This window comes from Oryctolagus cuniculus, chromosome 13, assembly GCF_051225735.1.
Source record: "Oryctolagus cuniculus isolate XC-2025 breed Fujian yellow rabbit chromosome 13, ASM5122573v1, whole genome shotgun sequence".
Classification (NCBI taxonomy): Eukaryota; Metazoa; Chordata; class Mammalia; order Lagomorpha; family Leporidae; genus Oryctolagus; species Oryctolagus cuniculus.
The window spans coordinates 28,608,196-28,624,414 of NC_142879.1; the positions used below are offsets into that span (position 1 = coordinate 28,608,196).

A 16,219-nucleotide genomic window follows, 5' to 3' on the forward strand; every position below is an offset into this window, starting at 1 on the left:
CACCCACGTGGGAGACCAGGTCGAAGCTCCTGGCTCCAGATCAGCTCAGCTCTGGTCAGTTGCAGCGATTGGGGGAGTGAACCAATGGATGGAAGACCTCTCTGTCTCTACCTCTCTCTCTGTAACTCTTTCAAATAAATAAAATGAATCTTTTTTTAAAAAAATCCATGACAACAGGAGACACGACTGGGCTGTGGGAGCCTTTTCTGTGCGTGCCAGGAAAGACTCTCCAGGGCGGAGGGTGCTGGCTGACACCCTGCCAGCGTTCCTCCCTGTGGCGGTGATTGTGTAGGGATGGCGCTGAAAAATGCTCTGCCGACAGTTCCAGGAACAGAGGCAGTTGCTGTTTGCAGCCCCAGCCTTGCGTGGTTTTAAAAGCTCAGCAGGAGGAGAAAGTTGGTTTTGAGCCAAGGGTAGGAATTCTGTTTTTTAACTCATTCAGGAACTGTTTATATTTATGGAATATTTCTTGGGTTTTGTGTCATTGGAAAAAGAAAAATCCCTCACATTCTAAAAGATTCTGTTCGTCTTTGTTCTGCCCTGAGCGCCGTGAACTCTGTGAGGTTTCAGCAGAGGCTGTGTCGGAGGAAGCTTGGTTTTGACGTGGAGTATCTTCTAGCTCTTTCTTGTGTTCAGGGGAGCACTGTTGTTGCAGAGCTGCTGAGATGAGTCTGGGTTCTTGTCCTGGTGTCGGAGACAATTTAGGAGACCGGACACAACAGTGAGGGTAGAAGAAGGAAAGTTTAAGTAAGAAAAAGAGAGGCTCTGAATAAACAGAGGGGCTGGTAGAGAGACAAAGCCTCGGAGGCTCGTGGTCCAGGGGCGTTTGTGTGTCTTTTGCATGTTATCTCCAAGGAGCAAGTGTGCTGGTTATACATCAGCTACTGTGAAGGCTAAGGGCCCGTCCTAACTTGTTTGGAAACCCTAATCTTGTTGCCCGTCTTGGCAAATGTTTGTTTCAAGGGGCTTCCATCTGTTTGGTTTGGTGCCTAGGTGGTGGCAAGGAGCAGCAAAAGGAGTTGCAAGAAGGAGCCAGTGTGTCCTGCTTCTAGCCCCAGGCTCCCTCACTGGAGCCCACGTTTGTCATCAAGAACGTTCTGCCACCCACAAAGTTTAGCTGCAGCACCTGGCTTGTGACTTACAAAAACGGAGCGTGGGAGACCCCGGGTGGATGTTTAGCCTAGCAGTTAAGACACCCATGTCCCGTATCCACGTGCCTGGGTTTAGTACTCAGCTCCAGCTTCCTAGGGAAGGCCCTGGAAGGCGGTGATGATGGCTCAAGCAGTTGGGTTCCTGCCACCCATGTCGGAGACCTGGATTAAGTTTCTGGTTCCTGGCTTCAGTCCATACCCTGCCATTTTGGGCATTTAGGGGTGTAGACAGGCAGATAGGGGATCTGTTCTTCCTCCCTCCCTCCCAATCAAGAATTATAATAAAAATACTTAGGTCTAATGCAATTGTAACATCCCCACGTTGTGTTAAAAGAGCAGCTCTGTGAGGGTATATGTGTGTATATATATATTTAAAAGATTTATTTGTTTATTTGAAAGGCAGAGTTACAGAGAAGCAGAGGCAAAGAGAGGTCTTCCTCCACAGGTTCACTCCCCAGAAGGCCACAAGCCAGGAGCCAGGAGCTTCTTCCGGGTCTCCCATGTGGGTGCAGGAGCCCAAGGACTTGGGCCATCTTCACTGCTTTCCCAGGCCATAGCAGAGAGCTGGGTCGGAAGTGGAGCAGCCAGGACTCAAACTGGCGCCCATATGGGATGCTGGCAGTGCAGGTGGTGGCTTTACCCACTATGCCACAGCGCTGGCCCCAAGGGTGTATTTCAAAAGGTAGTAGAATGGAGCTTGCCTAGGCACAGGAGGTAACATTCCTAAATATCACTTTTACAAAATCCTTTTGGGTTTTTTCAACTTAAAAACATTGAAATTAACAAGGAAGTCGGGGTGTGCTTGTTTGACCCAATGTTTAATTGATTTGGGTGCATGCTCAGGCCATCCAAGACGCCAGGCTGCCAAGTACTTTATAGACACAGAGGGAGAAAAAGCCCACAGTCCACCTCCTCTCTCTGTGGCTCTGCAGAGTGGCCCTGCTGGACCTCTCCGAGGGCAGGGCTGTCTGATGGGCAGCAGCAGAGCTGAGTCTGGCCCGCCCTGCTGTGCTCGTTTCATTCCTGCAGACCCCAGTGGTTTGGGGGCAGGGTACAGGAGAGGGGGATGCAGAGACCTTGCTGACCCTCCTGTGTCCCTCTTTGCCCAGCTGACCTCCTCAGTGTCTGAAGTCGGTCCTCACCTCTGCAGGCTGCACCCTTGCTCCCACAGCCCTGTGCATGCACCGCCTTCATCATGCTTGCTGCTCCTGTGCAAGAACTAGATGTCACTCATCTCTGACCCCAGCACGCAGCAAGAGGCTATGGCTATTAAGCAGAGTTGCCTGGCGGTCTCCGAAAATATGTGAAATGAACGCTTTCCTTTCTGCAGCTGAACCGTAGAGTGGCCCTGTGGCCAGGCTCGGCACCTCTCTGAGTGTGCAGCTCTGCTCTTCTTGGAAATGAATCCTTCGTTGCATCCTTGTTTTCTGAAGGACAAAATCCAGGCTGCTCAAGTCCTCCATACGAAGTCCCTTCCCACCCCATCTGGCACTACCCCCACTCCATGTTGTACTTAGACCCTCAGCTCCATGTAGGTGATCTTCCCAGCACCTGCCATTCTCCATTCTTCTATGGTTGCTCTGTGGCCCCAGACACTCTTATCTGCACGGTTCCCATCCTCGTCCTTGGCCACCTTGCCAGGGACGCCTTCTCCCTCTGTTCAAACTCAAGGAAGGTCCAGCCCAAACTGCGTCTCTCTCTCCACCTTAACCACCTCCACCCACAGATCTCCCCATGGTATTTGTCCACTACCTCCTGTGTATTTTATAGTAGTTTCCATTTATCCCACACCCTGCTGTTCTGTCCATTATGCTCTCTCCCGAGAGAGACAGTGCTGTTGTCTTGACTCCTGTGTCCTCCAGGGCCTCCGTCTCAGGGTACAGTCCCTCTTGGGTAAGGTGTGAATGTGCGTTGCTGGTTGCCAAGGACCCAGCCACGGTTCAGGAACTCACCTTTAGCCTGAGGTTATACAGGTATTTTTAGGGTGATTTATTTCTTACTCTGTGGATAGAATGTTGAAGTGAGGAGCATTGTTGGGGGTATTTTAAGTATTAAAATAGGTTTATGTGACATTTGCTTTTGTCATTTTCCTCTATATTTAGTCGTGAGAGTGTTGTGCAAATGAGTGCTGTAGTGGTCGGTCGTGGGAGCATCTGAGGAGACCGGCGTTGATCACGAAATGCCATGGTAACGCCTGGCCGTTGATGGCACCTTTGGACGAACTGGAAGATGTTATTTATTGCCGGCACCTTTGTGAGAGGACAGAATTTGAAAGAAGGGTGTTAGTTGTGTCTTTCCCTTTGGATTCTCCATCAGTGGGCATTCGAGAAGTGAGGATGAAAGTAGCGAGGAAGTGTCTCTCTGATCTTGCACCAGAGTTAGGAAGCATTTCCAGAGGAAAACGTGGCATTTTAAAAAGGAGCACATTCATTCTTTGAGAAAATCTTCTAGAGGTTGTACGGGGCCTACAGGATGAGGTTTGGATGTGGGTGTCTTCCAGTGACAGAAGGGAAGAAAGTTCACTGTACTGCAGGCCAGATCTTTCTCTCCTCTATCCGGAAACTTCCTGAAGATTTTTCCTTCTCGGCCAGAGCCTGCATTAAACCAAATCCTGAATCAGTGTCACTGCGTTCTCTCGAGGCCAGCCACCAGCCTGACCACCAGGCCCAGCCTGCTCTGTGTCAGTGGCGGCTCCAGGAACAGTTGGGAAAACCCATTAGCTGCTGCCTTCCTGCCTCCCCCAGGGGACGCGGGCTCTAACTTTTAACAAGGCTCAGCACAAAGCCTGGTGCTGGCAGGAACGCTCTGGGAGAAGCCCCCTGCTGTATGTGGGTCCCTCCCGCGCTTCCATTGTGGATTAAAGTGCACGTGCAGCATCTCTCACCGCTGCACAAAAACCTGTAGCCCGGTATTATCCTTGTCCCCCGACCAGGGTTATAATAGGGCTCTGCCACAATTCCTCCGATTTTTATTTCTCTCAAACAAGATTGGAGGCCTTGCCAGTGTAAGCACCCTGTCCGGGTGGGCGGCTGACTTTGTTTCTGATTGTCTTGTTCCAGCCCACGGTGAAGTGCTCCTGTGCCGCTGGGCCTTTTTCCCCTCTCTCTTTTTCATTTCGCCGGGGCTGCCTCTGTTCGGGGCATACTTGTCACTTCTTCTGTCACCGTTAGTTAAAAGTAATTGTTATTGCAAACCCCCCGTATGCCCAGTGTCGTTTGCTTTCATGGTGAAACCCACCAAGCATTCATTTCAGTAGCAGAAAGTCGGGAGCTTACAGAATCAGATCCGTTTTATCTAGACCAGCAGCACCTGCGGCAACGCATTAACTAGCGGGAGTTGTTAATTACATTTCCAACTTGTTGATCTTCACGGCTTCCGACTCTTAAAAGCAAGGAAATTAATCACTGTGCGCGTCTCCTCCAGTGGAAAATGACAGGAGCGTGTCTTCGCCGTTCTGTTCCAGTCACTAATAATCAAATACTTGCATTGCTCTGTAATGTTTCTTTCCCCCTTTGTGCAAGAACCATTTCTTAAGTTCAAAGAGCCCTTCTGTTCACAGCAGGGTAGATATTTGCCCGTAAAACAAAGGCTTTAGAAACATAAATCCTCTAACTATGAATCTGAGCGAGACTGTGCTAAAGGTTGCAGCCGTTGACATTGTTTTAAAACAACAGAAGTGCGAGGACTAATTAAAAGTGTGCTGGCAGTACCGAGGTTTCCCGAATATTTACCATGCTCCGAATGTTGCATCGAACACAGGTCTTGAATTTTCTCGATTAATTTTCCTAGCAAACCAACGAGGTAGAAGTGACATCTTCATCTAAACAGTGGAGGAAACAAGGTTCAGAAAGAGTTTAATAACCTGCCCGCGGTCCCACGAACAGCAAACGCTGAAAGAAAAAGGGATCAGAGGCAGGCAGGCAAGGGAGCCTAAGTACCGGGACTCCGGAAGAAGTGCAGAGAAAGCCACACCTGGCTTGTAGAAAACACACAGCCACCTTAATGTTCGTAAACATTCATCATCAAGACAGCTGCACACCTGGTGCACTCAGTGCCTGGCCTTTGCTCTCTGGAAGAGGTGCTCCTGCAACTGGCTTCTCAGAGAGAAGAGGGCCCCCAGGCCTGCAGCTCTAGCCTGCTAGGTGCCCTGCCCAGGCAGCCAAGGTTGAGGACCATTGTGAGAGAGGTTTTGGTGATGCTTTTAGCTTTCTGTGTAGTCCCATTCCTCTGGGGGCTATTTTAGTACCCCCCCCCCCTTTTTCTTTTTTTTTGTTTTTGTTTTTTAATTTGAGGGACATTTTGTTGTCTTTGTTTTGCACTGTCTTGCCCAAACCTCCAGGACAGTCCAGATCAGGTGGCGCTGCGAAGGCACGATCCTGCACGTTGCTTCTCCTGCAGGGCCAGAGTTGATTGCAGACGCCTTGCAGAATCCTAGGTGAAAGTGGATAGGCCATCTAAAGTTTTTTTCTCTGGCTGTGCCCCTTCAGCCAGCAATGGTCCTGCACTGGCAGGAACTCCTCCTCACTCATTGTCTCAAGCACGAACAGGGGTGGAGCTGAGTGTGTCAGTCATGAGGCTCATGATGAGTCTGCATCTCTCCCTGGCTCAAGGAAGGACTGAAGCCCCTGTCTTGGGTGTTCATATGGAGCTCCCTCCCCACTCATTGACTGCTAAGTCAGAGCAGTGCAGGTCCTTAGGTTGTTTCCTGTGAGTAGCGGCAGCTGTCACAGCTGTCCCGGTCTGTCCTCACTCTGAGGGCCAGGTGGTGGGCTCAGCGGGACCTGTGTGATAGAAGAGAATTCACACGGAAGCAGGTAGCTGACTCAGTGAGCAACCAGTGAAATTTGCCCAAGAGTCACGCAAGGCCTTTCAACTGCTTTGTTTTCATTTTTGGATTTTAAAAATTGACATCAAGGGCAGCGAGACACAGGGACAGACACAGATCTTCCATCTGGTGGGTCACTTCCCAAATGCTTGTACTGGGCTGGCAGCCAGGAAGTGAATGCTGGTCTGGCATGTGGGTCTTAGGGAAGTCACTACTGGAGCCATCACCTGCTGCCTCTCAGGGTGCGTATGAGCAGGAAGCTGGAATGGAAAGCAGAGTCCACACTTGACCGAGGCACTCGAGAGTGGGATGTGGACGGCCCAAAAGGCATCTTGACCACTGCATGACCCGCCCACCCCAGCCTTTTGTTGTGTTCCGCCATCAGGTTCTTAGACAGCAAGGTCTGGCTCAGCCTTGCCTAGTTCCTCTGCCTGAGACCTCCGTGGGTTTATGTGCCTGCATGGCAGCGAGGAACTTGCTTTGCAAAGTAAATAAAATGTCAGCCCTCATTTCCTTCCCATCTGTTTCAAGTGATGGATCTTTGTGTCATCTTTGGCTGGGGATGCTTTGTGGGATGCTTCCCACCCCAGATCCCATTTTGAAAAATGAACCTGGGTTCCTCCCCATTGCAGCTTTGAAGCAAAGTGACTTTAATGTACTATTTATTGCAAAAGACAGAATTTCTTTTATTTTTTGTTTTGTTTTTACAGCTAGGTAGTAGTGTATATATACCGTAATTTCTTCATCCAGTCAACAGTTGATGGATATCTGGGTTGCTTCCATATTTTAGTTATTGTGAATTGTGCTGCAATGAACATGGGGGTACAGATAACTCTTTCATATGCTGATTTCTTTTTGGTTTGGGTAAATTCCCAGGAGTGGGATGGCTGGATCATATGGTAGGTCTATATTCAGATTTCTGAGGTATCTTCATACTGTCTTCCATCGTGGCTGCACCAGTTTACACTCCCACCAACAGTGGATTAGGGTACCTTCCCCTGCCCCCCCCCCCCCATCCTCGCCAGCATTTGTATGAGAGCCATTCTAACTGGAGTGAGGTAAAACCTCAGTGTGGTTTTGATTTGCGTTTCCCTGATGGCTAGTGATCTTGAGCATTTTCTCAAGTGTGTGTTGGCCATTTGGATTTTCTCTTTTGAAAAATGCCTGTTCAAGTCTTTTGCCCATTTCTTAACTGGATTGTTTGTTTTGGTGTTGTTGAATTTCTTGAGCTCTTTATAGATTCTGGATGTTAGTGTTTTGATGAAAGATATTTTACAAAGCAGAAAAATTAGAGTTTCAGTATAGTTTTACATTTTTACAAATTTCTTCAGTGTCCAGATCTGCAGAAAGCTACTGGATTCTCAAGTATGCTTTTGGATTTAATCTGTGGTGTTGCATTGTTTGGGTTGAAGAACATGGCAAAGACCCAGCTTCCCACAGATATGTAATTGGAAAAAGAAGGATATTTTGGTAGGCTTTTCAGTCAAATGGAAATACTGTGTTTAATTGAATATTAAATAAATGAGACCATCCTTTTTAAAAATTTATTTATTTATTTGAAAGGTAGAGTTACGGAGAAGCAGAGGCTGAGAGAGAGGGAGAGAGAGAGGTCTTCCACCCGCTGGTTCACTCCCCAGGTGGCCACAATGGCAGGAGATGCGCCGATCCCAAGCCAGGAGCCAGGAGCTTCTTCCAGATCTCCCACATAGGTACAGAGGCCCAAGGACTTGGGCCATCTCTGCTGCTTTCCCAGGCCACAGAAGAGAGCTGGATTGGAAGTAGAACAGCCGGGACTCCGACCAGCGCCCATTTGGGATGCTAACACTGCAGACCGGGGCTGTAACCCGCTGGGCCACAGTGCTGGCCCTTAAATGAGACCATCTTACAAGCCAGCTGCAGTGTGGAATCTGAAGCCATTTCAGTGAACTTCGTATATCTGCTACATTCAAATCCTTTGACTTATCTTCTACCTTCAGTGACTCTATTAGCTGTGCCTTTTGTAACACTATAACTGGCCACTTGGAAAATATTGGCTCACTAAATTAATGCAGATCTTCTAACATTGTTGAGTCAGTTCATCAACCATTTATAAAAATCAGTAGTTAATATCACCTCCAGGGTGGGCATTGAGGCACAGTGGGTTAAGCTGCTGCCTGGGGCACCTGCATCCTGTATCAGAGCACTAGTTTCAATTCGCAGCTCCTCTGCTTCCAATCCAGCTCCCTGCTAATGCACTAGGGAGGGCAGCAGATGATGGTGCTTGGGTTCCTACCACCCATGTGGGTCACACAGATGGAGTTCTGGTTTCTGGCTTTGGCCTGGCAGATGTGTGGCTATTACCGGCATTCAAGGAGTGAACCACTAGATGAAAGATATCTGTCTCCTCTTTTTTCTCTGTCACTCTGCCTTTCAAATGAATAAATCTTTTTTTTTTTTTTTTTTTTTTCTGACAGGCAGAGTGGACAGTGAGAGAGACAGAGAGAAAGGTCTTCTTTTGCCGTTGGATCACCCTCCAATGGCTGCCATGGCCAGTGTGCTGCCGCTGGCGCACCGCGCTAATCTGAAGCCAGGAGCCAGGTGCTTCTCCTGGTCTCCCATGTGGGTGCAGGGCCCAAGAACTTGGGCCATCCTCCACTGTACTTCCAGGCCACAGCAGAGAGGGACTGGAAGAGGGGCAACCTGGACAGAATCCGGCACCCTGACCGGGACTAGAATCCAGTGTGCCGGCGCTGCAGGCAGAGGATTAGCCAAATGAGCCGTGGCGCTGGCCAATCTTTTTTTTTTTTTTTTTTAATTGTCACCCCGGGCTGGCACTGTGGCATAGTGGGTAAAGCCGCCACCTGCAGTGCTGGTATCCCATATGGGCGCCGGTTTGAATCCCAGCTGCCCCTCTTCCAATCCAGCTCTTCACTATGACCTGGAAAAGCAGCAGGCAGTGGAAGATGGTCCAACTCCTTGGGCCCCTACGCCCATGTGGGATACCTGAAGAAGCTCTTGGTTCCTGGGTTCAGATCGGTCAAGTCCAGCCACGGTGGCCATATGGGGAGTGAGCCAGAAGAAGGAAGACTTCTCTTTTCTCTTTGCCTCTGCTTCTCTGTAACCCTGCCTTTCAAATAAATAATAAATCTTTTTTAAAAAAATCACCACCCATCTCAAACCAAAACTCTGAAGTATTGAGATGGTGTCAATCACAGGATGGCAGATACATGTTTTCCAAAATTATGATTTTTGCTTGAAAACTCAGATTTTATCATAGGAAACAAATACTGTTTCCCTGAAAGCAACAGGCCCAGTTCATTCTTTTCAATAATGTAGCTGCCAGATGCTCAAGCTGAATAACGACTCAAGCTGTTCTTTGATGCCAAAAAAAAAAAAAAAAAAAATCTGGGGATGGAGCCGACATCCCATATGGGCACTGGTTCAAGTCCCCACTGCTCCACTTCCGATCCAGCTCTCTGCTGTGGCCTGGGAAAGCAGTAGAAAATGGCCCAAGTCCTTGGGCCCCTGTGCCCATGTGGGAGACCTGGAAGAAGCTCCTGGCTCCTGGCTTCGGATCGGTGCAGCTCCAGCCGTTGCGGCCAACTGGGGAGTGAGCCAGTGGATGGAAGACCTCTCTCGCTGTCTTTCTCCCTGCCTCTCCTTCTCTCTCTGTGTAACTGTTTCAGATAAATCAATAAATCTTTTTAAAAAAATAAAAAAGATGGTATTCCAAGAAGAAAGTGGCCAGTTCCATGCACAGTGCCACCAAGCCCACAAGTGCCTTTCCGTGAGGCGGCCAGCAGACTGCAGCGTGAAGCTGAAACGCCCTCTGCATTTCTTCCGTTTCATCCTAGAATGTGGAAGTGAGAATCTTAGAGTGGAGGGCGACCAATGGTGATGTTCACTCCTGCTTGTCAGGAGCATCCTTAGCACAGCTGGGTCTCCCCTCCCTGCTGGGGCACGGCGGCAAAGAAGACTCCTGGGCACCGGGGCCAGGGCTCTGCGTAGTGCTCAGGTACCTGACCTTCATCCAGGCTCATTCACAGTGCAGATGGCAGAACACTGCAGGGGAAAGCAGCCGTGTCCTAGAGTCATCTTGAAGATGGTTTTCACCTCCCTGGAAGGACCTTCCTAGCTGTGGACTTCGTGATGGGCTGGTTCCAGGGAGGCCCAGCCTTGGGGAAGGTCACTGCATGGGAGAAATCCCAGGAGAGTGCTTTCTCACTTCCCTAAGCGCCCGCCCAGTAGCCCTTTCTTTCCCTGGAATGTTGTGTTGAGGCTGAAATCTGCTAGAAGACCTACATGACCCCTGCTGCTTTTCGTATGATTTGGAGCTGGGCTGTGCATTTTAAAAGGTGGCCATCCCCTAATCCTCTCCACCAGGGGTCAGATTCTGGTTCCAGAAACTCCTGCAGCAGTCTGAGTAGGGACTTTAGATGGCCCAGGAGCCCTTGAGCAGTTGTGGGGTTTGGGGGGGGCGGTGAGGAAGGAGGAGGGTCCTCAGGTAGCTTCATTCAGATTCTCAGCAGGGTTTGCAGCCTATTCCCTTACAAGGACAAATACTGGAAAATGACGATTTCAGCTAGACGGGTTCTGGAGGTGGGATGTCCTCACCCCATATCCATTTCCAAACACACCTATGTTTAGAGAGAATTTAGAGATTTCCCGGCCTGGCCTGGTCGGCCGGCCCGTGGCACTTCTTCCCAGCACGTGTTGCTCAGCACTTGCTGGCCAGTCACTTCACGGCGCCCCTTCTGTCCTGCCCTAAGAGCAGCGGCCAGTTTCTTTTGGAGGGAGGGCAAGTGGCAGGCCAGAGAAGAGACTCGGGCCAATCAGTGGGCTCCCCTCTGAACTGCTGAGGTGTGCACACTTGAAGATTTATTTATGCCTCAAGCCTGAGACGTGCTTTTCCTCCCACACAGCCTCAGTCTGCTTCTCAGAATCCAAGTGCTGTCGGGAAAGCTGCAAGGCTGTCTGTTGCGTTCCAACAGTAGCATTTTTGGAAAACTCTCTTGATTCTGTGGGCGGAGTGTGGTGACTGCCACTCACTGACAAGAAGCAGCGTGACAGTGTATATATATCCGAATCCCGAAGCGCCAGCCCCGCCCATCGGCTCTGCTGGGCTGCACAGGAGGCGGCCCTGCGGTGGCTGTGGCTGCAGCAAGGCCCCTCACCAGGTCAGCGTCTCCAGGGCACAAATTCAGCTGCAGGTTTCACAGATCATACACTCCCACAGTGTGGGGGTTACCGGCTTTAAAAAAAGAAGTGGAGAGTTTTGTCGTGTATGGTTTAACTACGTGACTCCACGCGTGTGGAAGAGCCTCGGCGTGTCTCACGCAGCACACATACTCACACCAACCAGCTGGAAGCAACACCGCCCCGTCCTCTACCGGACACGGCAAAGTGAGAGCACTGCCAGCGCTCAGAGCCATCTATGAGCGGCGGTGGAGCCGCTCAGTGGTGCACTGACACAGTGCGTGTGCAAACCATTCTGAGCCAGGGATGCTGTATTTACGACCGTGGGTCTTTGCGCAGTTGCATTATGTTTGAGTTTAGTGTCCTGTTCAGCATTTGAATTACATCGGAATCCCGGATTCCACCTTTTGCAGTGCTCGCCACCAGGGTTATGTGCACCCCAACGTTTTGTGTGCATGGGGTCCCACCACCAAGGTGGTTTTATTTCTGCCCTCCTTTAGCAGGGAAGAAAATCCCGACATGTGGCCTTGGTGTCCCAGGCCGGTCCCTACGTCAGGGCCTGTGTCCGGCATCTCTCAGTGTCCTTCTCGTGGTGGGGTATGGTCGTGCTGACGTGTGTACTGTGGGACTCACTGCTCCTCAAGGGCTGACTCCGGCCCCTCCAGTGTGGGCAGGTGCCACTGAGCAGTGGGAGAGAGAGGCAAGGTGCGTCTCAGCTCTGCTACCCAACCACGTGGCTCCCGTGATGAGTGCATGACAACGTGTGCAGCTGCACGGGTCTGCTCGTGCCACTACCGTGCCCTTTCTGTTTTCAAGGAAAGAAGGACTGTCCAAATGCGGAAGGTGCAAGCAGGCCTTTTACTGCGACGTGGACTGTCAGGTAGGTGCTGGGCCAGCTGGCCAGGAGGGCCCGACCTCTCAGGACACTGGGACCCCACAGCGCCCTCACGGCCAGAGCTGGAGACCTGGGTTGTGGCAGAGGAGGTTGAGGTGGATCCCCTCGTGTGTGCCGCCCCAGGGTTGACAGACAGCTCAGTGACAGTTGGGGCCACATATAGGAGCAAAAGAAAGTGCAGGTGAGAAAGACAGGTGAGGACCATGTCAGGTGCAGGCAGCTGAGTTACCAGGGTGGACACTTTGCTGCCTAGGCTGTCAGCACCAAATGGAGAATGCAGAGATGAAAATGAAAAGCATTCAAGTGCTATCCCGAACATTTAAAAAATCATTACTGTCGTAGGCTGCGTTTTTAGAAGTCCCTCTTTACAGCTGCCATGGCCTTGAGCTGTTTGCACCCAGCTTGATTGTGGACCGTGGTGAGCCCCTGGCACAGCTGTTGGGCATCCAGAGGGTGGCTGCTCTGAGTGTGTGCAGGGGGCAGAGCCTGGGCTGCAGCTGGGGGTGGGTTGCACAGGAGTCCCCCCTACTTGCCCTCCTGGCGAGGCGGTGGGGAGGGAAGTGGGTAGCTGTGGCAGGAACTCCTGGTGGGCCTTTTGAGGGACGGAGCTTTCTCAGACTGGTGTTTGTAGGGGTCCCCAGAACACACTTCCCATGTGCAAACAGTTGGCAGGGGCATGTGGTCCCTTTACTTCCTTCAGAACCTTTTACAGTCTTTTTTTTTTTTTTTAATAAAGATTTATTTATTTGAAAGGCAGAATTAGACACACAGAGAGAGATCTTTCATTTACTGGTTCACTCCCAAATGACAGTTGTTCAGGACTGGGCGAGGCCGAAGCCAGGAGCTTGGAACTCTGTTTAGGTTTCCCACATGTGTGAGTGACAGGGACCCGAGGACTTGAGCCGTCATTCACCGCCTTCCCGAGCCTAACAGGAATGCTGGATTGGAAGTGAAGCAGCCGAGACTCAAGCCAGTGCTCCACTGGGATGCCGGCGTTGCGGGTGGCAGCTTAACCCGCTGTGCCACAATGCCAGCCCCCTTTTACAGTCTTTAATAGGCTTGTAGGGTTTTCTAAACTTTCTGACCTGACCCCTGTATTCGCTATTACTGCACCTAGGAAAATGGTGGCGCTAAGTGACGGCCCACCGCCTCCCCCAGCCCCGTCTGGTGACAGCCCCTTGTTCGTGTTTGCCTCTCTTACCTGCCTGTGCTGTTGGCCCCTGAAAGGCCTCGGAGAACATCAACAGCAGTGGGAGACATGACTGAGCCCGCTGTCCCCTCTGCTGGCAGAGCTCCTGGGACAGCTGCCCCCAGCCACTGTGAGGCACATGGAGACACCAGTCTTCGGGTGGCCCTGAAGACTCTGCACGCGGTCCCATGTGTCTCCCTCTGCGGGCAGCCCGTGCGATGGCGAGAGCGGGCATGGGGCTTGCCCTGGAACTTTGGGAGGGTGTGCCTTGTTTGGAGGAGGGGAGGTCTTCCTTGGCTCCTGCCAGTCATGGATGGGATCTTCTGCAGTTAGATTGCTGCGGCACTTAGACACCGGCCAGCCCTGGCAATTTGCGGTTTGGTGCCAGGCGTGCCAGATACCTTAGCCATTTCTGTGTTAGACACTTGGAGAAAGCTGAGCTCATTCCATCCTGGTGTTTTAGATGTAAGCTCAGTAAACCACATGGCTGGCATTCAGATGCCGTAACGGGGAATAGCAGGAGGACAGGGGCCCAGCTGCGGGTCCCAGAGCTGCTGCTTGCTAGTCTAGGGGCTTAGCAAGTCACAGGGCCTCTCTGAGTCTCAGTTGCTCCACTATAATCTGAGGGCAGTGTGCCCATCGTGATGAGTCGCAGGGCCAAGTGACAGCGGATTTGAAAGTCCGTTACAAACTCTGGTACTGTGTATAAGTGTGAAGGGTTACTGCGGATAATAGCATCACGGTCCTTAGTAGAGTTGAGTTGGTGCGAGTCAGGCTGGGCTGCAGCTAGTTTTATGCAAAGAATAAAGAAAATGGCATACTTGATTTAAGGGTTTTTTAACCCGAAGGAATGGTTGGATCCAAGGAACTTGGGAGCACTAACGTACCCCAGGTGAGTGGGGTGTATTCCAGTGTCAGCCTCAACTCCTCTGAGTAGCCATGAGTGGTTAGTTCCTGCCTGGAGACCCTCAGAATGCCCAGCCTGTGGCGCCCTCTGTGTCTCCTGGTGCCCACTGGGCCGCAGTTTGTAGGGCTGCAGCAGGTGGCGGTACTCTGATGAATTGTCTGGGCCACTCAGGTGGAGATGAGGTGCCCGTGGTGACTCCCCAGATCTGCAGACTCAGGAGCCTCATCTGTGAGTGCACGTGGAAGGTGCCTTTCCTGGGGGAGGCTCACATTACCCAGGTACCCCCAGCCTGTACGTAGTGGGTCGGCGGTCACTTCGCAGGGAGCACCTCGGCTGTTCCTCTCCCCATGAAGAGGAACCGGACGTTGGTCACATCGTGATGAGGCAGTCTCTTGGGTAGCAAGGAATCCCAGGGAGAAGGAAGGAGCTACAGGGTTCTGGTGCTGCAGCCTGCTGCCTGCCGCCTTCCTGGTGGGGTGTTTGCCCAACTCCTGGCTCAGCAGCCCGAGCGCTGGGGAATACTCCCGTATTCTGTTGTTCTGTGCTTCTGGTAGCTGTTTGAGACCAGAATGCCTCCTTGGTGGCGAGCAGTGACACAGCTGCAGGTCCCAGAGGTTTCTAGAGACGCAGCTGGGTTTAACGTGTCTATTCCAGTAGTTTCATCTGACCTCTAAGGGTTTTCATCCGTCACTACTGGAATGGAATGACCTGGCACAAAAGCTTCATCAAGCAAGTACCCAGAACTGAAGGCTGGCACGAGGGCGTGCTACTGCAGATCATGGGGGAGGAACCCGGAACGCTCTTTCCAGATGAAAGTGTATTCAGGGTTCAGCCTAAGGGAATGTTTGGACGGGATCAGCGTGGAGGCCCTGCTGGAGGAGAGGCAGCCGCGAGGGGAGGTGGCTGAGTGCCCCCCCCCGACTGTCCAGACTCGGCTCGCTCACGTGCAGTCAGCAGATGGGTTGCACCGTGCAGCAGCACGCACAGCCACCCGTGGCCTTGGAAAGGAGGTTATCTGGGCTTGGCCTCTCGTGGATAAGAACACAGTTCCCAAGTGGTTTGGTGACTCCCCAAGGTCAACAGTGGGGGAACTGGGAGGAGGGCTTTCACCACCTTATCACAGTGCCCATGGCCCTGTGGGAATGTGTGAGACAGAGGAGTGGCTGGCCTTCTGAGAGAGGCAGATATCATCACAAATTAGCAGAGCCACAGCCTCTCTAGGGGGTGTAGCCTTGAGGGACCAACCGGACTGTGGTCAACAGAAAGGTCACTGAGCTGCGGACCTGTGGGTGGACAAGGCGGAGTCTCGGCCAGCAGTGTCCCCAGGATAATACGGCCCACGGCCCACGGTCCTTCCCTGGGGGTGTCCTCTTCCCCAGGGCGCCTGGTCGCCAAGGCTGATCTCCCCACCTCCTCCGTATCCGCAGTGCCTTAGGGTTTTGCTCTGTTTGGTTCTGGTTGGTTCTGTCTTGTCCCGATGACAACCCTCCTAGTTCACTTGGCTCAGTGTGATGGTGCCAGAGGAAAGATTTTAATTAATGCTGCATGAAAGGGTCAGGGCAGGAAATATGAAAGAAGTAGAAATTCCTTTTTAGTTAGGTTTGCTGTTTTGTAACCTGTGTGTTTTAATGAACTGTATTTATTTTTATAACCATGCCTGGAAAGCTAAGTCCGTTATTCATCCAGACTTCATTAAATTGGACCTCGGTATGTATGAGAGAACAGCTTTAGAAAGTTGCCAGATAGAGTAATCATCGTGTGGTGGAAGATCCTAGAATTTATTTAACAAAGGAAACAGCTTTCTGTGTTTTGTAATAATGGTGGGGCTGAGAGTGTGGCAGGTGAGAGGGGTTGTGTCCTGATAGGAGAGAAGCAATGGCAGGAACGTGTGGCTGAGAAGGTGGGGAAATTCTAGACCTTGGTCTTGGAGTTGGAAGTAACTGAAGCGCAGACGGAGTCTGTTAAGGGCCTGCCAGACCCTGACTGCAGCCTTAGTCCCAGGCTCATCCTGGGGAAGTTCGCACTCAGCCCACCTTGGGAAGCATCTTAAACTTGGGGCCACCCTTTTTCTGTAAAT

General features: G+C 51.3%; 1 protein-coding gene across 2 annotated transcripts in view; it reads left to right on the plus strand.

Annotated features, from left to right (window-relative positions):
• Nucleotides 1-16,219, plus strand: part of SMYD2 (SET and MYND domain containing 2) — a 52,723-nt gene that overhangs the window by 11,897 nt on the left and 24,607 nt on the right. For both annotated transcript variants that reach the window (XM_002717406.6, XM_089312186.1), the window contains exon 2: nucleotides 11,968-12,031. In XM_002717406.6, the coding sequence (XP_002717452.3) occupies nucleotides 11,968-12,031 (64 nt within the window). The remainder of the gene's footprint in view (nucleotides 1-11,967; nucleotides 12,032-16,219) is intronic.